The 23,948-nt window shown below is 41.2% G+C and overlaps 1 protein-coding gene across 8 annotated transcripts in view; it reads left to right on the forward strand.

Annotated features, from left to right (window-relative positions):
• The window catches only part of chl1b (cell adhesion molecule L1-like b), a 68,409-nt gene that overhangs the window by 30,624 nt on the left and 13,837 nt on the right, over positions 1-23,948 (forward strand). For 5 of the 8 annotated variants that reach the window (XM_023424701.2, XM_023424709.2, XM_087178866.1 and 2 more), the window contains exons 2-23: positions 5,182-5,365; positions 6,723-6,740; positions 7,556-7,664; positions 7,890-8,080; positions 8,706-8,828; positions 9,983-10,153; positions 10,437-10,463; positions 10,638-10,749; positions 10,960-11,141; positions 12,902-13,033; positions 14,370-14,510; positions 15,365-15,476; positions 15,749-15,915; positions 15,996-16,161; positions 16,297-16,421; positions 16,763-16,864; positions 17,123-17,320; positions 17,541-17,611; positions 19,027-19,249; positions 20,946-21,061; positions 21,317-21,521; positions 21,654-21,776. In XM_023424701.2, coding sequence (XP_023280469.1) covers positions 5,266-5,365; positions 6,723-6,740; positions 7,556-7,664; positions 7,890-8,080; positions 8,706-8,828; positions 9,983-10,153; positions 10,437-10,463; positions 10,638-10,749; positions 10,960-11,141; positions 12,902-13,033; positions 14,370-14,510; positions 15,365-15,476; positions 15,749-15,915; positions 15,996-16,161; positions 16,297-16,421; positions 16,763-16,864; positions 17,123-17,320; positions 17,541-17,611; positions 19,027-19,249; positions 20,946-21,061; positions 21,317-21,521; positions 21,654-21,776 — 2,914 coding nt within the window. In that variant the 5' untranslated portion in view covers positions 5,182-5,265. The remainder of the gene's footprint in view (positions 1-5,181; positions 5,366-6,722; positions 6,741-7,555; positions 7,665-7,889; positions 8,081-8,705; positions 8,829-9,982; positions 10,154-10,436; positions 10,464-10,637; positions 10,750-10,959; positions 11,142-12,901; positions 13,034-14,369; positions 14,511-15,364; positions 15,477-15,748; positions 15,916-15,995; positions 16,162-16,296; positions 16,422-16,762; positions 16,865-17,122; positions 17,321-17,540; positions 17,612-19,026; positions 19,250-20,945; positions 21,062-21,316; positions 21,522-21,653; positions 21,777-23,948) is intronic. The other 3 variants (XM_087178865.1, XM_087178864.1, XM_087178867.1) reach the window with 3 other exon arrangements.

Here is a 23,948-nt window from a genome sequence, read left to right on the forward strand (position 1 = left end):
TGATCAAATAGGAATCAGTGTGGAGGCATTATCAGGAGCCTGTCTCTTATACACATCTCCGGCCTGACAAGACGAGGATCTGCTTAATCCTATTACAGGCTTGCACATTAAACTACAGTAGGTCCACACTTCTCTGCCTGTTGTCTTTGTGTGAGAAAGGAGCAGATGGTGCCAACTCAAGAGCCTGTCTCTTATACACATCTCCGGCCTGACAAGACGAGGATCTGCTTAATCCTATTACAGGCTTGCACATTAAACTACAGTAGGTCCACACTTCTCTGCCTGTTGTCTTTGTGTGAGAAAGGAGCAGATGGTGCCAACTCAAGAGCCTGTCTCTTATACACATCTCCGGCCTGACAAGACGAGGATCTGCTTAATCCTATTACAGGCTTGCACATTAAACTACAGTAGGTCCACACTTCTCTGCCTGTTGTCTTTGTGTGAGAAAGGAGCAGATGGTGCCAACTCAAGAGCCTACTGTAGTGAACTTGGAATGGTTGAGCCTGGACCCCACCCCAGCCCACCCCACCGCCAAACAACACATCCACAAGTGTGGAGAATGTTCTAGGAAAAACAACTTGTTGTCGTTATGGTCATTTCCTTTGAATCCTTGCTCTTAAGATCCTCACAGTGTGCGATGCGGTTTATATATCTGTACATTTGTTTATGGGTCACAGTGAAAGTGTGACGCCAGACCAGATGGCTGAACTATAGGAGTCAACAGAAAGAGCTTGCCAGTTGTCTAGTGGTGTGCCAGGATCGTTCCCTTAAGAAAAAGAAGTGAAAGCTGCACAGTAATCACAGATGCAGAATTCAGTAGCCTGAGGAACAGCTGAAAGACTCTCTGAGACGCTAACAAAAGAGTAAAGATGAAGCAGGGTTGAGCAGTATACAGTCAATGATAAAAAAAACAGGTTGCCATAGAGAATTTCCTTGAAAGGTGATTAGAAATATATTGTTGCATTGCACATGACAGCACCAAAGGTATTCCTAACCAATCATTTGACAGTTTTTGAGAGGTAGCAGTCCAATAGGCGATCAGCTAAGCTCACTACATGCTACTGTTTTGATATCAAAAGTCAATATGGGAGAGAGACGACGACTCCCTCTGAGGAAACTGTTGCTGTTGGCAAAGAACGTTACAGCTCAACAGTCACAACAGCCTCACATGTAAAGATCAGTCCTGGATATAAACAAGGTAACAGGACGTCTGGCTACTTAAAGTCCAGCTTGCAGACTCAGTGGATAAGACAGTGGACAAGCTGACGGCTGATGTTTACTGTCAACAAAAACTAAAAACCTGTGTCAGCAGAGATTTATAATACTACAAACTACATTTATCATCTGATGTGTCACCATCCCATAAAGTACGCAGACTGTAGGCACCTATACTCTCAAACAAATAGACACATCCCTGAGAATGAATAGATACATCAGACTTCTGTTGTGATCATTTGCTGCTTTTCTGCTGTTTTACAGAATTGTAAACTGTATCTTTGGGGTTTTGGTTCTGTTGCGTAGACAAAATGAACAAATTGAAGATGTCATGGACTCTGAGAAATTGTATTGGGTGTTTTTTTTTTTTCAGAATTATTTTACTTTTGTACATTAAACGATTACTAGAGAATTTAATCAATAGATTACTCAATTATCAATTGAATGAGTTGCAGTCTTGTATCGCACACGCTTTTGCTCTTGATGGAAAAAGACATGGTTCTTATTAGGGCTGCAACTAATTATCAATTAATCTGCTGCTTCCACTTAATCATTTAGTGTATGAGATGTCCAAAAAGAAAAAAAAAGAAAAAATGCCCATCAGAGCATCTTTGTTTTGTCCAACAGTCCTAACTCCAGATATACTCTGTTTGCATTGAACTGTGACAATGAAAAACAGCAATTTCTCACATTTGAAAAGCTCAGACCAGAGAATTTTTGACAAACTTGTCTTGAAAAATGACTGATAAGATTAACCAAAGATAAAAATGGGTATTTTTCTATTGTAATTGATCGATAGGTACCATTGTAAATGAGGGATTGTAACTGATACAAAACAGAGCCAAGATACAGGATACCTGACGTTTCAACTGACAGGATTTCAGGATTTATACAAACAAGACAAGACCGAATGTTCAGGTTTATTTTTTGAGATGATTTATTTATTCAAATAGATTCACTGTCTGCAGCTCATGTAATCAGTTGCTGACTCTACTACAAGGGAATTTTAGGCTGAAGAGAGTCTTCAAGCTCAACATAGTGGCTTAATTTATACTGTGATATATATAAATATTAATTGAAAAAGTTACAGTATTGTGTTGCCAAAGCAATATGTAGCTCATAACGGGATTTATTAAATCTGGGAGTTAGAAAACTGTCTGAGCAGCTTTTCATTGTGGCAAACGCATTAAAGATGATGGGTGAAATTAGGTTACAATGCCTTTGCTTCAAATTGGTCCACATTCGAAAGTGGTTTGGTCTTGTTTACAAGGGGAAAGTTTGTCAGAGAGTGCTCTACATCTGTCACTCAGAGACAGCTTTAAAGTATGGAGGCAGATTTTTCTTGGCCCACATCCCTTCCTTTCCCTCTCTGTGCCCCCTCCTCGGTGGAGCTTCTGTCCCCTCTGAGTCTTGGCTAAGTAAGGTTAGGGTTCATATTGGCCTTCCCACAGTGAGCAGCTTTTAACCTCCTGCCAGCTTCATCAATCTCAGGCTGGTGCGATCGCTGCTGAAAGGGGCGGGGATTAAGAACAGCCCGCCGGTCTGTAAATCAGGCGAGCTGGAGGTGGCCTCTCTCGTGTACATCGTATAGGTCCAACACCCTCTGACTTCAGTGTAGACATTGTCAGCAGTTAAGCTCTGAGCGGACCTCCCTCAGCCAGATGGCCGAGTTGGTTCTCAATAAATGTTTAACGAGGGGAGAACAAATTAAATCAAAAGGCAAATGATCAAGCACAGTTTGAACAAAGTGTAATCCATCTAAGGTGTTGTTGGGTTGGTAAAGGATTTTGGCCAGCACAATAGGACAATGAGAACATATTGTCTTGTGGGAATTGTAACCCCCCTCCACCTCCTTTTAACCAGGCCAATCTTACCAACAAAGCACAAGCCAATTAGCACAAAGCCCTTACCTTTTGATTTTAATCTGTGTTTAGTAGCATAAATCACTGTGTCTGGGAAAATGTGAAACAAAGGAAAGCCTCAGGCATTTCTGTAGATGACTTATAACCAGTAAGCCTGGATTGTGATTGAATTGGGCGGATTTACATTATGTATAGCACACTCATAGTCCTGAATCTCATTGGTGATGCTATTGGTGGGCGGGGCAGGGGTCACAAGTTGGTTCAAAAAGGTCAATATTGAGTCACAGACAGAGTTAATACCATTACCATGAGGCACGGTTGAAAAGTTCAGAGTGCGTGTTCATAGTTCACCCGATAAATGAAATCGACTCTTTTGTTCTCTGGTCAATTATTCAATTACATCTCTTGAACAGGAGTTTGACCTCCGTGTTTCCTGTTGAGTTTGTTAAAGGCAGTAAGAATATTAGGAGAGAGCAGGCGTCATCGTGAACGGCAGGCTCTTCTTTCTAGACATTACACAGCTGGGTGCAGATGCACTCATTACTGTACGGTTCTTATCTTGATTACAACTGCTTGACAACACACAGATGCTATCTTTGACATTAACTGGTTGCCCTATCGACACTAATACAATCAATGTGATTACTGGACCTCTATCCTCCCATCCTTTTCATTACTGTATTTACTCTCTCTAATTGCTTTAACTTATATTGAAGTATTTATTCTCTTTAACTTCAGCTCATTTCTGTCCTACCTCTGTCTGGCCTTACTGTAGGGCTTTCTGTTGTTATGTTGTTGCTATATTGCCACCTGAGCCTCTTGCTCTGGTATTGCTTTGTAAACTTTGTTTTTAAAGGTGCTGGAAATGAAATTATTATTATTAATTTTATCCTGGTGATGCTCTGTGCACGTTAAAGGTCCCATATTTTATATTCATATCCATAAGAAGATATATTTGTGGTTTTAATAATGAAAATGAATGTAGTTTTATATCTCCTCTTTAAGGCTTCTCTCTGAGCTCTGGTAACAACAGTTTAATCAGCCAATCAGAAGCCTCTATAATATTCTGAATTTCTTGTATGTGATGATAAAATTGAATTGGAATGTGTTTTACGTCTAGTCCCTGCAACCCAAGAGCATTATTATGATTTAACATCTCTCTAAAACTCTCATGTTTTGCCATTATTTCTCTTTTTGTTACGATGGTGTATGTTAGCTGCTGAGCTAATTAGCACAGCATGACCTACCGAGCTGGGTCACAGCCAACACAAGGAAGACTAATGAACTGACACCCCACAGGGTTTCACAGAGCACACACACTAAAATTCCCATACATCGCTCTTTTCTGGCCTCCTCCCTGCTTCACTTCTGCACTCCGGACCGATCATGTGCTCATTATGGTCCACACTCTGGTCTGTTAGCTGGAAAATGATCCAGAGCTCTGTGCTCTACTCAGACGGCTCACTCTGACTGTTAACTATATATGCCATTTATGCCTCATACCCCTCAGGCACCGATGTTTGCTGCAATAATAGATAAATGTGTCGCTGCATTGTTAATCTCTTTGAGTTATTGTTATCAGAATCATGCAGGCACTGATCAAAACAGCAGGATGATTAAATCGGCCAAATAGTGCCTCAGCTCTGACGGTGATTTTGATTTCAATCTTGGCTATGTTTTGGAATAAATGCCTTTTTTTCCGTCAGTAATGTTGAACATCTGCCATAAATTAATAAATCCACAGGCTCCTCCATTTGTTTATTTATTTATTTCTGTAGTCGCATGGAAATTACACTTTCTGCTACACACTTCCACAGACATCAAACTACAAAACAATTTGAGTCCCGGGGGAGGGGGGATGATAGGAGGCTTTAATGTGAATATTCCTTTGTCACAGCAAAATTTGAACTAACGCAGAACAGAGTCCCTGTTGATGCAAATGAAAACGTGTGCTGTGCCTGGTTATGCCTGGTTATGCCTGGCTGAGCAGAGCGCAATCAGGCTCCCAGTCACGGGGGATTTGTTGTGCTTGGGGTTTGCCTCTCTGTCTGCCAAGCGCGTGGGTGGATTCATGGGGCCTTCTCCGTCTGTGCCGCTCCCGCAGGTACAGCATCTTCAGCGCGCCAGAGAAATGAACTGAAGACGTGAAGAGGAGAGCGTTGACGTCCGAGATTTACAGCGGAAAACCATGAGGTCGCAGAGGAGGCCGGGAGCAGTCGCCGTGCTGGGCTTGATCGCCTGTATTTGTGCCTTTCATACGAACACCGCCATTGACATCCCACTTGAGGGTGAGTACCGACTTGCTGACTAACTCACACATGTTCACAAAGGATGCAGGAGGGTACATGTTTGTCTCAGTGACTGCTGTAGTTAAAGGGGCAGTCGAATTTCATATTTTGTAAGTGCATATTTTCTTATTACACTTGCACTGTTAACAGTTTTCCCCTTTGTATCGAAGAAGTTCCTATTTAAAAATGATTTGTCTTTTAGATCCAGATAAACAAGGACAGGAGGAGTCTGAAAAGAAAAACATTGTTGTTGAATTTGCAAATTATAAGTAATGTCAGCACCACAAACAGCATTACATCCACAAGATCTCTCTGGGTCAATAAAACCAAAATTGTCTAGATAGATGGATAGATACAGTAGGGTGCGAGTGAGATCAGACACTACTGTAAGAACATGCCTGAAAACAAGATTTTGCTCGTACACTGTAAAACATTGTAAACTGGCTAAAGACTTGAAGTCAATGTTGTGTTCACGACTTGTTTCTCCTGCTCGAAGACGTAAACTAGTTCCCATCATATACATTTTCTTCAGGTTTTAACACTGCTAATATGCTAAGCATGTCTCTTTAGTTTAGGGAACAATTCATTCGAACAACACTCAAATCATCATCTCAAGTCACAAGAAAAAGGAGAACGCTGTTCTGAAATGACTCTAATAATAAAAAGTAGATATTTTCACTTTAATTAACATAAAATGAAATTGAAATAAAACTTATATATTTACATCCCATTAATGACCAAGGGTGAGTTGATTAGACTAAATTTCTGTGTGGTGTTTTACAATATCACAGTTGAGAGTGAATCAGCTAAATAATGAGATAATAGACACTTAATAAACTCACATTACAGGCAAATCAAAGAGCCAGGAAATGGTGCAATTTATAAACAAGGAGAGCTTGAGTGTGAGGAGTGTCATTATTCTTCATGCTCATCCTCGGAGAATCTGTCCTTGGATTAACTTGAGGTGCATTCATCAAAGTGTTGAATAATTTAGAGACAAATATATCACACCAAAGAGAACTGTTAAAATCATCAAGTATTCTGTGAATGGAATAGATGAATCTGCAGCTATTATGTTGTTTGAATCAGGTTACTTTTGTCTCTTGTGTTGGATCAGTGTGAGTCCCTATTTCATTGAGAACACATATCAAATCTCTCCCTCTAAATAATTCATATAAACATCTCTCAAAGGCTTGATAAAGAACAGTTCAAGCAGGTTTTCAGAATAGCTTTTTCATTCAGTCTTCTATGGTGCATTACTAATGTGTGTGTTTAAAAGGGTTTGTGTACGGAAAATACTTGTGACAAGGCTGTTTCTGTTTTGTTTATTTTCCCCCTGCTGCCGTGGATTGTGCAGTTTTAGGTCATGTAAACAGTAAGTTCACTCTGCCATACTGTCGCTGGTATTAGTGACGACCTCAGCTCTGTCACTTAATCTCCTGGCTCGCCGTTGAGCACAGCAGCAGCTTTGCTTGTAGCCATATGTATTGGATCTGATTCTCATGTGTCATCAGTCGTGACTCCGTAACACTGGTATCTTAGCTTCTAAGACTCATGTCATTTGCTTTTCCTTTACACTAAATCGTCCTATAATCACACATACTCCATCTGTACCACATGTCACAGTTCTGTCATCATGAGACCAGATGAAGAGTTTTATGCCAAAATAAAAACAATCTAACAAAATTAATGAATCATTTAAACAGCAAACATTCAACTTTATCGACAAAATCTAAACTAAGTTATATATAGATGTTTATGTAGTTATTTTAATTTAAGTTATTGTCATACAATGTGTTTTGGCATAGAACTCTGCTTATAGCCAGTAATAAAACTCATAGTGCAGTGGTTTCCAATCTGCAGTCACAGGGTGCCAATATGTTTAAAGACATAAGAAAGGAAGAACATCATTTTTTTGAATTCTTGTTTTTCTTATGAAATATTGGGCACTTTTACTACTTCAGGCTTCTTAACTTTCCAACAAGTAAAGTTACTTTTCAGTTGAACTGCTCACGCTTATGTCCTCACTGAGGCCTCATAACCTACGATCAGTAGTCACAAGAAGCCGGGGTTGGCAACCACTGCTGTAGTATCATCTTTAATATGATGTACTTTTGAATAGAGTTTCATTATTGAGGCCTGTGTTGTATTTTGCGCATCTCCATGCTTGCTTGTCTGTTTGTTGCCCAGTTGAGCAGCTGCCCACCATCACAGCTCAGTCACCCAGCTCTCTCATCGCCTTCCCGTTTGATGAGAGCTTCCCCGTGACGTGCGAAGCCAAAGGGAATCCCGAGCCGGAGTGAGTACCAAGCCTTGCATCACTTCAGATGGGAGGGGGAGAGGATGAGAGAGCTTGTTAGCAGCCAAACAGACACTAATAATAAACAACAACATAAACAACAGTTGGCCATTGAGATGATGTACTGTATTTTGTTGCTCTTGAGTTTCTGCACCGGCTTTGGAAAATGAGCGTGCTGCAGTCTGAGTATGACTTGACATTTCAATACTGGCTTTCTTTATGTAGATTCAGATGGACGAAGAATGGCCAGGAATTTGACCCCTTTCTAGACCCCCGGCTGATGAAAGAGGAGAATTCTGGGACCTTTGTGATACCCAATAATGGGAACCTTACAGAGTACCAGGGAACCTATCGCTGTTACGCCTCAAACAAACTGGGGACCGCTATATCGAAGGAGATTGAGTTCATTGTGCCCCGTGAGTAACATACATCTGTGAGTGTGTGTGTGTAGATCTGTGTCTGTGTGTGTGTGTGCAGGGTGCTCTGTTACAGTGCTTTCAAAGTGATTCAGGGCCAGCAGTCCTATGTAATGACTGCACCTCTCCATTGTGAGCTTTTCATTGTATTGGACGTGGCAGAAAGTCGTTGAGGCTCCCGAGCGCTCCACCCCTCGCAGCATCTCATCTATAGCTCTGTATTCGAGAAAGCATCGAATGCGATCCGGCCTCTCCATCATTTCCTTTGCTACATTTTTCATTTTGTTCCCATGCACAATAAATCCTCAAAAGAAAATTCACCACACAGGGGGAGTTTGACTAAATTTGACTGGGCCTCAGCCAGGCTTCTCAGCAGTGGTGACAAGCCACACACAGTAGTCACAGTGATGTCTGTTTTGTTTCTGGAGGCCAAGAACTGAGAGAAAAAAAAATTCCCATAGAATTCAATCTACTGAATGATGCAGCGCTCAGGAAACACATGCTCATCACAGAATTCAAGAATGATATTACTGCCATCTGCTGGAGCGGGAGAGAACTGCACAGCTGATTTTATTCATTCTTGTCCGACTTCATTGATTCACTGTTGGTTTTGTCTTTACTCTAGATGTTCCAAAGTTTCCTAAAGAGACGCTGGATCCTGTCGTGGTGGAGGAGGGCCAGCCTTTCACTTTAAAGTGTGACCCACCTAAAGGCATACCACCTCTGCAGATCTACTGGATGACTATCAGTAAGTCATACATTTTCTTGATGATAAATGAATAATGGTGAATGTGCAATTTGTTTCAAAATGCAAATTTAAACACATTTTATTCTCACCCACGATATGCCGTGTTTATGTACATTGAGACAGCAAAGTATTTCAGCTTCTCAAAAAAATTATTTTTCTGATTAATCCCTTGAATCTCAAACTCATGCTTCGCAGACCAACATTGCTTTGACTCACAAATCTTCATGTTAAATTTTAAAATCACACACACATGCCAGGCTCAAGTCTTAGTTTTGTTTAGTTTCAACCAAGAGCTGATGCAGAATATATTGCATGTGTGATGGCGCCAGACAGTGTGGAATAAGATGATTTTTCCAAGCACTAATTGCATTTACCTAATTAAAAGAATAAAACAACAATATAAAAATAAAAGTAAAAGTATTAGAAATAGTAATAGTAGAATTTTAAGTAAAATGTACTTAAAGTATCAAAATAAAAGTCCTGGTTCTGCCTCTGTCCCCTATGACTGATACATTATTACATGTGACATGTTTAGACTTATACTGATGCATCAGTGTGTAACAGTTCACTGTTTCTACTTTATATACAGTTTGATAGTTAAGTCAGGTGATTCCCAACCTAAGGGGTAAATCTTAGGGGATGTGTGATTATTAATGGGTCATGAAAGAAGAAAATGTTGCTACATAAAGTTGCTTTGAGAAATATTGGAAAATTTAACATCTTTGTGCCTCAAAAGAAAGAAACTCGTTCTTTGGTGTAATTTCTAACAACTCATGCATTTGTGATAAGAGGCCCAAAGTAGACACTGTCACGAGTCCTGATTGAATGTATAAAAATACATAGTATTGTATAAAATGTAACTAGTTTTTACGCAAAATCTTAATCTGAAATGTAACTCGTAGCTATAGCCATCAGGTAAATGTGGTGGAGTAAAAAGTAAAGTATCTCCCTCTAAAATGTGGTGGAGTAAAAGTATAAAGTAACATAAAATGAAAATACTCATGTAAAGTACATCAAATTTTTACTTAAGTACAGTAACTAAGCAACAACAAGGCGCAGAAAAGCTGTAGTATTCATGACTGTTAAATGCTCTGGTTTTATGACCAAAGTCACAGGATAAGATCTGTCCAAACCCGTCCTGTTTCTGTGTTCAGATCTCCAGCACATAGAGCAAGATGAGAGGGTCTCTATGGGTTTGAACGGAGACCTTTACTTCTCCCACGCGGTGGAGAAGGACAGCAGGAGAGACTACTGCTGCTTTGCCGCCTTCCCGAGCATACGCACCATTGTTCAGAAGAATGCCATGTCTGTCATCGTCAAGACGAGTAGGTGTCACTACGGCTCCTTTGTCTTTGCTCGAGTGCTGTTTTCCTCTCAAACCAGCATGATGCAAACTTTGATTTGTTTTGAGAGCGTTGATCATTTCCAACATGTTCATTGATGTCCACGTTCGTAGCAACACTTCAAAAGCCATCCAGGTGTCATGCTGTCTTGTTTGTGCATCTTCTCGGTTTTATGTTGTGATTTTGATCTCGGCGATGTTTGTCATGATGCACCCATGTTGTCCTCATGTTCATTGTATTTTTGTCTCATCCGCCTCCATTTCAGAAAAAAGTGACATGAGTCCTGAAACTGGTAAGTTTTCAGAATAAAACACCCTTGTGCTGTGCATCGTCTGTAAAGAGCTGTGTGCACAATGCAGGAGTGTCAGTATCAATGTATAACATATATTAAAGTGTAGCCTTTAGGAAACTGCATTACACCTCTGATTTGTATCACAGGATCTAATTCTCTGCTGTACTTCCTTAGCTAATGCAATCCTGGAGAGAAAGCCCTCTCTTCTGACGCCCTCTGGTGACAAATCAGAGACACAGCTGGTCAAAGGAGAGGACTTGAAACTCGAGTGTATTGCTGAGGGAGTGTAAGTAACACTTCCTTTTTTCAATAACTTCATTCTCTTACAAAAACAAACCAAAACTGTTTTTGAACTGACATAAATGTAAAACAGATTTTTAGGCCATTTTATGCTATTAACCTTCACTGTATTGATTTTAAGACTTATCACTTGTCTGAATGTCATTTCCTGTCATGCATAGTTCATATCTAACCTGTGTGTCCCCTTTTCTGTTAGTCCAACTCCACAGGTGGAGTGGGCGAAGGTGGGCGATCGGCTTCCTGTTAAAGCAAAGCGGGAGAATCATGGGAAACTGCTGATTGTACCATCAGTGGAGCAGGAAGACAGTGGGAAGTACATGTGCAAGGCAAAGAACGTGTTAGGAGAAGCCGTCCATTACTTCATAGTGACTGTGGAAGGTAGTTACTGCAGTTACTTTTTTGAAACGTTTTATATTTGCCATTTGAAAATGAACGGACTGATCCTTCACTTCTCTTAAATAAAACATCTAGAGCAGAATTATTGTGGGAGCTCTAATAATACAGTATTTAGTGATCCTTTGAAAGGAGCAAGATCAAGTGGTGGAAGAAAAGTACGAATACAACAATGTAAAGAATACTCCATAAATTCAGACTGATGTGTTATTATGTATGACATTATCAGATTGGGTTTTTTTTTCTCCAATCTTTGCTTTTTTGTGAAATATTGGACAATTCTACTTCTTTGTGCCTCAGACAGATATTTAAATTAAACCGTCTAAGAAAGTGTACATGGAGAAATGTCTCTAAAAATTCACCAGCATCTGAAACCCAAGCAGACATTGCTTTCTTGTCTAAAATGTTGGAAACCTTTGGTTTAATCTTCAACAGTCCATCCAATTCAATGGGTCTGTCATAGGATTTGTGTGTAAAATATTAATATGCAGCAACTATAACTGTCAAACAAATAAAATTGAGTAATAAGTACAATATCTCCCTCTGAAATATGTGTATGTATGTAAATGTATTCAACCCCTGGTTGAATATACAAAAATGCATTGTATTTTATAAACCTAGTTATTAATGTAACTAGTTTTTGTGCAAAAACTAAATCAGTAATAACTATAGCTGTCACGTGAATGTGGTGGAGTAGAAGTATAAAGTACCAAAATGAAAATTTCCAAGTAAAGTACATCAAAATTGTACTTCAGTACAGTAACTGAGCAACTTGTCAGTGAAAAACAGTGGTTCTCACAGTAGGGTCCGGGGACCCTCAGGGGTCCGTGAGGGGGTTCTGAAAAAAGGGGAAATATTTTCACTATAATTCCATCTATAGGTAACACAATGACAAAATATGTGACTATTTTGGTCATGGGTTTCAAACACTTTCTCTATTAAAATATCTAAAAGCTAAAATCTTATCAGATGGGGGTCTGTGGCCTAATTAGGGTCTTGATGTGAAAAAGTTTCAGAACCACTGGTGTAAAAAAAACAGTATATTTTGGTGTTAAAACTGAGTCCATTTATATCAGACCTTTAAATGCTCTGGTTTTAGGACAAATGGTCAAAATCACAGGATAAGATTAAAGACAAATGCACCTTGCTACTTTCTACCACTGAACAGGTTTAGAGGACATTGTTCACGCACTGTAAATGGATAAGAGGATGTTCTGTAAATAAAGAGAAAGGAGCTACTGCAGTTACAGACACGTCACTATGATCATTTGGTGAAAAATAACCGCTATAACCCACCAACCTGAAGATGACTCAGCCAGGTGTGACACACTGTCTCCTGAGGAAACCAGGAGTCATTGTGCTTAATACCTACTTGCTTGAATTGTTTCTATGGATCCCCCTTGTCCTCTGTGCTGGACATAGTGTCATTTGTGTCAATCTGGAGGTGTATGTATAAATATATTCTAAACAAAATAATGTCCGGTAGAAACTTACACACAATGCCTGTGATGTGCCAACAATGATCCTGGTGAAACAATAGGCAGCTGAAGTGCCTCTGTGTGTGTCTAAGTGTCTGTCATGTGCAGACCTGTAAACGTAGCCGTTATTGTAACGGGGCTCTTCTATTGAATAACATCTATTGCGCAGCTGTTCCTGTGATTGTGTCCTCTCTTTGTAAATGCTTATTGTGTTTCTTCAACTGCAATCTTCAGTGTGATAACATCAGGCTGACTGTGTGTTCCCAGAGCCTCCAGAGTGGGTGTCTGAGCCTGAGAGTCAGCTCAGCATGATCGGTTCAGACGTGTTCATCAAGTGCTCCGCCAGTGGGACTCCTCAGCCGACTATAATGTGGAGGGTGAACGGTGTGCCTCTGCAGGGTCAGTTAACTGTTTACAGCCTTTTTATATGTGAAATACTGTTGGAATAATCCTGAGCTGTCAGAAACTCTGGATTCCTTGCATTGAATACCATCCAGTGAGACACATGATATATGTAAGAGAGAAACTATCTGTTGCCATGTTCCCATGATGGGAATTGTGAAGGTGCAGGTTTTATGTCATACAGTCGGAGGGTAGAGGCCAAAATGTGGACACATAGATAGTCCAGTTGATTTTTTCTTTATTTGCTGTGCAGTATGACTGCACCAGAGCAACCAATGAAAAACATGTTTTTTTTTTAGGAAAGCTAAGCCAGTGGCTCACTGGATGAGTGCAATGGTTCCCAACACGTGGGTGGGGACCCCCAAACACGGCCGCAAGACAATTCTGAAGGGTTGCAAAATAATTAAGATAAAGGGAAAGCAGCAAATACAAAGTTTTGCTACGCCAGATTACCATATTTGGAACTTTTGTTTATTTCCCTGTGAACAATTAGGCAATTTAAAAGATATTAATTTTAAAATAGTATTTATACAACAAAAAGAATCACTCTTTGCTAAACTAGTTACAATTGTGAAAATAGGCCGATGATGTTTCAAGGACGCATCTCTGAGAAGATTCTGTTCAGATTCCGAGCTGAGCTTTGTCATGTTTAATTAAACCTAGTGTATGGAGTATTCACTGCAGCAAGAAGGTTAAAAACTTGAATTTCTGCAATTATGACTGCGAGCAAAGATGCAATACTCCAGTGCAATGTTCATGGACTTGCACTTTACTTAATGATCCACATGATCCAGACCTTTCTCTAGTATTAGCAAAGAAAAGTGAACTGAGACACCCCGTTTCCACAGTCTGCAGCATAGTAACCACTCTGGTGCCATGCTGTACAGTGACGCGTGTGACGGGGAGACATGCAGGACTGGGGAGAGGACTGGACATTGGGGAGTGCGGTAAAGAGGTGGGGCTCTAGCCTAAAAACGGGGGAGAAACTCTGCAGTTCTCCGTGACGAGGGAAGAAGATTCCACCACATGAGCATCAGGATGGAGAAATATAAATTTGTGGGACAGCAAAGATGAAGTGGCTTAGGCAAAGGGAGCGGCAGTCAAGCAGAAATAGCCAAGTGTACAGTACAATCTATGGAGCTGTTGTGCCACTTTTTAGTGGCATAAGACAGTGGGTAATGTGGGAGAATGTAGACCAATGTAAGCTGCAGATTTAAGTCCAGTTACCTGTTGCTATTTTTCTTACCTGTATTTAAATATGAATGCAACATTGCAGCGTGAACGTTATCTTTAACACCTGTGTTCTATTGAATGTTTATCTGATTGATCACAGAGGTCCCGGCAGCCAACAGGAAGACGACTGGTGACACCATAGTTTTGCATAACGCCAAAGTGTCAGACAGTGCAGTGTATCAGTGTGAGGCCTCCAACAGCCATGGAAAACTTCTGTCCAATGCGAACATCATGATTATGAGTAAGTACAACACCAGTTAATTTAGTTCTGTTCCACTCTCATGATTTTATCAATTACATGGAAACACAATGCAAAGTTTTGCGATGAAAAGCATTCGTTTCACATTTGTTATGAGTAAGTGCAGCGAGTCCTTGGGAGATGTGTGAAGCTGGAGAGCTGGCGCTGATGTAGGCATATGCCCATAAAGCAGTGAGGAGCCCGGGGAAGGAGGGCTGTCTACAAGCTGCACTCCTTCATTCAGACTGGCGGCTCTCCCTGTGGAGCAACAAGCACGGTTCCCTGACATTTATATGCTAACAAGTTCTCCCCTCAATTCCATACTGATTTCACTGCCACAAGACAAACATGTGCTGCTTTACAAGTGCAGATAAAAAAATAAAAAAAAAACCCCAAAAAGACAGAATCCTACTTTCCGTTGCTCGGCACAAAACGTGGGGAGTTTGTTCTTGGTGACACAGGAGTTAATAAAGCTGGACAGCCTCTGAATGCTAAGTCCCAGCTGCTGTCTTTGTAAACAATTAGGGGAGACAGACCATTTTAATGGGAGGCTGTGGCTACAACTGATAAGGTGCACACGCTCGGCTAACTCATTATTCTACTGTTTTTTTTTTTTTCTTTGATTTAATTTTCACGTTTACACATTTCTAACAACCTGACAGCTGAATCATTTTTTTTTTGTACACGCAGGAGCCTACAATTAACACACAATAAAGGCAACAGTGTTGGCACCTCATTTAACCCTCGATTATCTGCCTCATTCCACTGCTGCAAACTGCAAACTTGATTGCGCTCATTGTTGTTTTAAATAAAATCTCCTTTGATTGATGCCTTTATTCTGTTGCTGGTCGTTGCAGATCTGCCCCCCATGATTTTGACCGAAGAGGGTGAGGATTACTCTGCCGTAGAGGGGAAGCGAGTGATGATGCACTGCAAGGTCTTCAGCTCTCCTCCTTCCACTGTCACATGGTAAGCGTACATGTTGTTCCTGACTCCCACCCACCAGCAGAGAGCAGTACATCTCAACCGCTCGATGCACACAGTCCTCCTGCACCGTTTCTGTATCGATGACCTGCTGTTTCTTTAAAACAAGCCTGTTACTCAACACTTGTGTTCTATTCAGCAACTTTTATCTCATCTCTGCATTTAGACTGCTGCTCTGTTCATATTTAATTTGACCTGAGAAAACTTTTAGACCTTATTGAGTGTTTTTTGTGTGTTTCTTTCTGAATTTTTCGCAGGAGCAAAGACGACTCCTCTGAATCCGTTGAGGGGCCGAGGTTTAGCGTTCATGACAACGGATCGCTGGAGATCTACAGCGTAGAGAAAGACGACACGGGACAGTACACGTGTTTGGCTAAAAACACGGAGGGGTCGTCCGCCATCAACACCATGCTGTATGTGAAAGGTAAACAGTCTTACATGTAGCAGTGTTTGCAGTTCCTCACAGTCCTTGAGTTGTAAGTAACACGCTCTCGCCTATGGAAGATCCCACTAGAATAGCGGTGGCCCCGGAGGACCAGCAGATCTTAATAGGTACCACGGCCCAGCTCTCATGCCTGGCAGAGTACGACAAGTCCTTCAGCAATGACTTTGAGCTCCTGTGGGAAAAAGATGATGTGGAGATAGCCCTCAACTACACTGAGAATTCAAGGTAGGATACTGGATTTTATTTTATTTTCTTCTTCTTCTTCTTTTACAGCATTGCAGACACAATCCCAGATGGGAAGTTGTTTTACTTTTTCAGTTTCGTCAGTCAATATTGTGTCTCCACCTTTTCTGTCTACAGATACTTACTGGAGGATGGTATTCTTCAGATTATCAATGTAAGCCACGGGGACCAGGGTGTGTACACATGTGTGGCAAGAACTCCTGTGGACCGAGACATGGCCTCAGCGCTGCTCATGGTGTTAGGTGAGCTAACATTTGAACAGTATTTCTGCTCCGGAGCCAGAGGATCAGAGACCCCTGGTGCTGTATTAATGCATAACACCTCCATGCGCAGATCAATATGTCAGGAAGCCAAAGCGGAGCATGAACATGCAGACCATAGCTTTATTAGTGCGGCGCTGTGTCTGACAATCGCCCTCATGAGACATCTTAAAGAAATAGTGGAAGCTCACGCAGCTTGTTCCACATCCCCGGACTCTCGAGATGATTTGATTGAACATTTGTTCCTTTAGCCTTTTTTTTTTTGCTGCACAGATTGATGTGTCTGTGATTTTCCAAACCCATGTTGTTGTGATGGCTTTCAGACGTCCCCGATGCACCTGAGAACTTGATGCTATCTGAGCACAAGAGCAAAAGTGTGAAACTGAAATGGATCCCTGGGGATGATCACAACAGCTCGACCACAGGTAAAAGGAGAATCTGTGTGTGCTGATGTCAGTACATACAGTGCAGTACATACTGAATGAGTGTAATTAATATGACACACACATGTTGGACATTGTGCATTTAAATAGATTTGTTGGATACCATCTCTTGTGAATCTAACATTGAATCATCCGAGCATGAGTTATGATGAGGATTAGTGATTCAGGAGTGTTCTGGTGAGATAAGCAAGAACCATAACGGTGATGGACGGCTCTGAACGTCTTTCTACCTGTCCACAGAGTTCGTCATGGAGTACGAGGAAAGCCAGTGGGAGCCGGGAAACTGGAAGGAGCTGCTCCGGGTACCTGGGAACCACAACTCGGCCATCCTCAAACTCCACGGTCACGTCGACTATCGCTTCCGCGTGTCTGGAGTCAACACTGTGGGGAGGGGTCCTCCCAGCGAGCCCACAGAGAGATACAAAACCCCCCCAGCAGGTCTGAGGCGTCCTCCGTTCATTGTTTATTATGCTTTCTGATAAGGTCCTCCAGGCCACTTGAGCTGCCAACACTGCTGCTCTGTGAACTTTAAAACACTCAGACCTGCTACATAATTGATTCCACTCTTGTTGAAAATCTGCTCTCTTGTGTGTGTGCCTATTTCACTGGAGATTTCTTCCACTATGCCAACAAAATCTATATTCCTTCTTTTCTGCAGCCCCTGACAAAAACCCAGAAAATATCAAAATCGAAGGTCATTTGCCACATGAAATGGATATCAACTGGGAGGTGAGGGGGAGAGTTTGGTCTTTTATAATCCTCTTTCTGCAAATTGTGTAATGTGGGCCACCTTTACATATTGAATTATTCACATCTACCACAGTTTTTGCAAGTCAAAGAATTTCTCTAAGAGAACAGAGATGAAGTTTTATCAATGTTTCATAGGCAATTACCAATAGCAATTTAAGAAATAGGAATGTCCCACTTTTGATATTTCATTCTGCGGTTCAGATCTTTAGAAAAGCTATTTCCTGGGATCACTGTGAAAGAGCTCTCAATGAAAGCTGCTCCTTTCCTTTCATTTGAAAGAGAAAGGAGGGCTATGAAAAGGAGAATTTTCTTTTAATGTGTACAGTAATATATTCAGCTTTATTGTAGAAAGATGAATCTCTGCTTTACTTATTATCTGCTTGCCCTGTCATGGTAACGTAACCCCCGAATCCTGGATTCATGAGCCCCTTCCACTGTTAATGATTTGCTTTTGTGGAAAATGGTATCTCATTCTATTTCTCACGGTCTGACTTCTGTGAGGCGATAAATCTTTTCATCTACGATGATGTACGAAGCCCTATATCAAAGCAAAGCCACGCTGCTAGACCAGGTCAATTGTTCCATTGTTTATTAGATAGCAGGATAAAACACTGCTAGTGCTCCAAGCACAGTTCGCTGGCTTGCTTGTCATTTTAATTCCACAGAGGCAGTGACACTGAGCGGTGAAATACAAGAAGCGTCTTATGCAACTGTGAAAGTCTGCATGAAACCCTTCACACCATTGTTGTTCCTTTTCATGCCTCCGCGCCGGCAGCAGCCGTGGCCGGAGGCGTTACGTTTTCGGGTCTCCTGTCTGCATGTACATATGTATGTCTGTCGGCCCTATTCTCGTGAGCGTGATATCTCAGTAAAGCTTTGAGGGAAATTCTTTAAATGTGGAACAAAAATCCACTTGGACTCAAAGATGAACAGATTAGATTTTTGTGGGCGAAGGTCAAAGTTCATGTTCTTGTGAATGCAATGTATCAGAAAGGCCCAGAGGGAATTTCATTACATCTGCCACAAACATTCACTTGGACTCAAGGATAAACTAGGTAGATTTCACTCGGCAAAGGTCAAAGGTCAAGGTCACTGTAACCTCACACGTAACTTTTTTGGCCGTTGTTCAAGAATTCATAAGCTAATTATGACACAATTAAACACAAATGTCTAATAGGATAAAATATTGCAGTGATGACAGTTTGTATCCAGAAGGTCAAAGGTCAGCTTCACTGTGACATCATAACGTTGTGCGAAAACACTTCTGGCCATTATTCAATGCTGTAACTCAGGAACAGAAGGGAAGATTGTGACCATATTTCTTGCAACTTGGTTGGCTGGCAGAGGCGGTAATTCTAGTTTATTTTTCGCTTTCTTTTGCTTCCATCATTCAGCCCTTGTTACCCATTGAGCACAATGGCCCTGGTCTGGAGTATAAGGTGAGTTACAGAAGACAGGATGTGGAGGAGGACTGGAAGGAGCACATGGTGAAGAGACACTCATTTGTGGTGAAGAACACACCCACCTTTGTTCCCTATGAGATCAAGATCCAAGCCAAGAACCATCAGGGCTGGGGCCCCGAGCCCAAGATAGTGACCGGCTACTCAGGAGAGGACTGTGAGTAGATGACATATAATTTGATTTAAAGCTGCACTACTCATCATTTTTATATTAACAGTGAGTCAAATGAGAATGTGTAATGTGGTCAATGCAAAGAAATATCACCAAACTCTGTAGATGTTTTAGTGTATTTTAACACATAGTTTTGGTTGTGCCATCCTCAGTTCTGCTCTCATCAGTGCAAAAGTTTAAATAAGTACTGTGTGCTACCTGTCCAGCACCAAACAGTAGACAAAGCAACTAGCTGGTGAACATGTGGAGCACTGAGCAGCTGACGAGTCAGATATTTCCCTTGGTGGAGCATAAGACAGAACTCAAAGGAAAGTGAATATTGGACCTATATTCATCAAGTGCTAGGAGACACAACTTCAAATGAATATTAAAGAGAGACTATTCAACTTTTGAAAGAATAGATAACACACATAATTTTCTCCCTAAAATGAAAAGTTGAATTCAAAAAGTAACTTCACTCAAACAAAATTGACATTACTGAGTCAGTTCCCTTTTCTACCTCTGCACACTGTAGAGTTATATTACCTTTCAGCTTGTCACAGACAAATGTTTTATTATCCTGTAATTATGACTTGTGACCACAGTGGCAGCTGTTTACCGAAAGTTCCATAGTTTCTCTTCAATGTTTCTCGCCATGTGCTTTATGCTAACATTTATAAGTAGTACTTTATTTGTCCCTGTGGGGAAATTGGTTTGCAGCATTATCACAGGCATTTAAAAAAAAAAAACATGTTAGCCATAACAACTTTGTAATATGTTACTCAGCTTGTTGTAGCATTCCTCTTACCACAAACAACTATAATTCACTCAGTTACACAAATCTATAAAAAGATACTTGTAAAAACCTTAACAGAAACCTAATAGATTTTCTCTTAATTAATTTCTGATGCGAAAACGAGAAAGCCAGACCTATGAACTTTTGTTTTTTTCTTGTTGCTATTTTCAGTGGAAAGAGATTGCAGACGCTCCTGACGGATAAAGCTGATGATATGTCTGGAGTTCACTGACATAAACTTAAATGGTTTCTGGGTATTAGAGAAAAGAATTGCACAAACTTCCCACTCACCTCTTGTTTCCATTTGCAGCTGCCAAAGTGCAAAGAGGCCAGTGTTGCTTTACGATATGTGATTTTTATGGAGAAAGATGTAGTTTAATTAAAGTATATTCTCCCCTCTCTGCGTAACTCTGTCATTTTCAGCTGCAGTATTCAGGTGGACTTTGTGAAATTATTTATTTCTAAGTATTGTTTTGAAATTAATGAAATGTTTAGGACTTTGACTTTGACTGAGTTTCAAGGTTGCGCACTGTCGAAGTTACAGATTCCCCAGAGACGCAGTCTTTACACAGGTTTACTCTATTTCCTGTGTTTAGCTTTCTTCTGGACTTGTCCTCAGGAGGTCACCTCAGGTCATGAAACGCCTCACTGTTGTGTCCTTGCTCAAATGTGGTGTTAGAATTATTTAACCCTTAGCTTAGCTGGTTTTAGGCAGAATCTTTTATTGATTGACTGATCGATTAGTCCCCAATAGGTGTTCCTGTAAATAGGTGTTCTCTAGTGTTAGTGTCTCTTTTGTCGATTTCTGCTGTTATGAGTTATTTTCAGGCTCATTGCCTCACTGCTCTGTGTTCCCTGACTTACTTTCAGTTTACTGTAGATTGTAATGTGTGTTTGCCTTTGCAGTTCCCTCTGCTGCGCCTGATGATGTAGCTGTGGATGTGATGAACAACTCAGTGGTCAAGGTTAGCTGGACGCGTGTACACAAGGACAAGCTACATGGACATCTGGGAGGCTACAGGGTAATACCTCAAAAACAGACCTTTGCTTTTAGACACAGTTTAAAAGGAATGGTCCTGACCTTGCTCCAAACATTTGCTCCTCTCACCCCACTCTGTCTCCTTTACTTGGCCGGCTCGATGTTTTCCTTCTCACACCACCAGGAAAAAACACAACAATAACTTATTCAGCATCCTCTCACACATAGTGTAGTCTGTGTTGTACAAAGTTTGATCTGTCCACTGAGGATGGCTCGGTGCTTCTCTCTCCCAATGTAGATAAACTGGTGGCGTCTGCGCCGTCTGGTGGATTCGAAGAAAAGCCACGGAGACAAACACACACTCACGTTCCCAGGGGACCGGAACCACGCAACGATACCACGACTAACGCCCTTCTCCGAGTACAGCCTCATTGTCATGACCTTCAATGGGCGGGGAAATGGCCCCGGCAGCCATCCCGTCAACTTCAAAACCCCAGAGGGAGGTAGGATTGTGGAAAAACAGCATGAAGTGTATTGATTCACAACTACTGAAGGGAAAATCTAATAATAGCCAAGGAAACTGGGTTGGAGAATTCAACTGCTTACTGTGTGTATTACCTTCTTTGCCCCCACAGTCCCTGAGAAAAATCCTGTTTTCAGGGTCACAGATGTACAGAAGCACACTGTCTCTCTGGTCTGGGCCCCGCCGCTGGAGCCTAATGGGATTCTCACTGGGTACCTCCTCGAGTATCAGCTCAGTACGTATCCCTTCGCCTCATGCTTATACTTAACTAACTCAGATATAATGACAATGCCCCCATCTTGCCACCAAGGGATATTGTTTTTTCCCCTCGTGTTTAATTGTGCTTACATCCCTCTGTTTCTTTCCAGCTCTTGCCCTCATAAGAAAAAAGAAATTAAGTACACAGGAACGCAGGCTGCATATTTCAGTGTGGCTACACTGACTGCAATTTTAGAGACCTAAATCGCCTCACTGCTTTAAATGCACAGCCTCCACTTCCAAATAATATACAGACAAGTATGTGCAGTATCTCTGGAGTGTATGGGTAAAAGAGAGGAGGTCTATCCTAGATTCACTGGTGATTGTCTAACCCATGATCCTCAGCACAGACGGAAAAATCATTGTGTTGCTCTAATGGGGCCCAGGTCATAGTGAGGTCAGAGTATGTGTATAGGAAACATGTCAGGGTGATGTCTGCTGGCCTGTGTGTCACAGTCATGGCTCAGCTACTGCTGACCAAGGCCACTGTGTCACCGTCTGTTAAGGTCCAGTCATACTGACCCCATACTGTCCGCAGGGGACATCCTCACCATAGCTCACAGTCTCAGGGGATACCATCACCGAACACGTCCCATGTGTGCACACACTTTGCTTGTCCTTAAATAAAAGTCATATAATGAAGCTAATGACTAACTTCCAACAGCGTCTTAGTACCGCATTTCCCGGCTAATTGAGTTTCATTTGGCGGCTGCACAATAGGGCCAAGTGTCATACAGTATTTCAGGAGAGGACGTTTTCATTGTGCCACAGCTATAAAGCTGATGGAGTCTTTGAAGTGTGACTTTTTTTGAAGTCCCCTTGAAGGAAGTCATGTGCGAAATGTTGAGTATCAGTGTATCGTCAGCGACACAAGTAGAATCTCAAGCTGCGGCGCAGCTGTTTGAGGGTAACGCCCACCTTCACAGCAGCCTTTAATAACTTCACATTTCACAGGTTTCACTCTTGTAACAATGTGTAGCACACTGAGCATGCAGTAGTACCTGGGTGTTTAAATGGCTTTAACTAAACTGCTTTAATTGAACATTGTCTTTGTGAAACCTTTTGATTAGTGTGTCAAATTGTCACCGGAAATGATCAGGGATTTTTATTAATAATATTAGCAATTGATTGAACTTATACAGTATTATTCTATTTTCTCTTTTATTTATTGCATTTTTTAAATGATGAGCACACAAACACATAGAAAACAGGAGAAAAGTATTCTTCTCTAAATCACTGAATACATTTCTGAATGTAAATCCTGATTTTATCCTGAAGTTCACCTGACCATCGAGTGGGTGTCGTGGTTACACGGCCCATAAACTGCTGACCCAGAGCAGGCCAGTACATACTGAACAACTATATAGCCTTCCTTCCAGCATGCTAGTCATAGCATTTGACAAGGTAAAGGTAAATGTGTAAAGTGAAGATGAGGGCCAACACTGTTCATTCTCTCTTTTCAAAAATATTTTTCCTGTTAGATTAGAGCACTCTACTCTTAACACAAGCTAGCTATTTTTTGCTTTGTGGCATAGAAGAGGCCGTTTTCACCACTACTCCAACTGTATTTTATAATTTAAAGCTGAAGAATTTATGCCAAAATTCTTGCACTTTATGTGCTATTGTATATTCATGCAGACTAATCTTGCTGAACACTTTAGACCACTTCACTGTATATTTGAGCTACTGTACAGTAACTGTACTGTAAAGTAAGTAGTGGCCCAGGTGAAGTTTGATCTGAAACATAAGTGGGAGTTCAAAGTGACCTTGGCTTCAGTTTATTCAGTTTTCTTCCCATTTGGGCTAAACTCACTCTCTATTTCAGTGCTGCTGAGCCTCGGTCTGTCTCACACTACACAAGGCCAACCATATTTGGCCCAGAAGGTTGAAGAATATTTGGAAATATTGTTGTCTGAAGTCAGTGGAAGAGCCAAAGTGTGCAGCTTTCAGCCAGTTCACTCTGTCAGATCATGTGCACCAGCTGTCAGGCCTGAGTGTTTGTGGATAAGTGAGAAAGTAGAAACATGATGTTTGCGGCCGCGATCGCATAATTCACCAAAGATGGATCGTTCCCTTCCCCAGAGACACAACAAAAAAAAAAAAAAAAAATCATGATGTCTGATACCAGTGGGTGGCGTCCAGGCAAAAA

This window comes from Seriola lalandi, unplaced genomic scaffold (genome assembly GCF_002814215.2).
Source record: "Seriola lalandi dorsalis isolate HSWRI2012SDOR001 ecotype SW California unplaced genomic scaffold, Sedor1 jcf7180002054748, whole genome shotgun sequence".
Taxonomy (NCBI): Eukaryota; Metazoa; Chordata; class Actinopteri; order Carangiformes; family Carangidae; genus Seriola; species Seriola lalandi.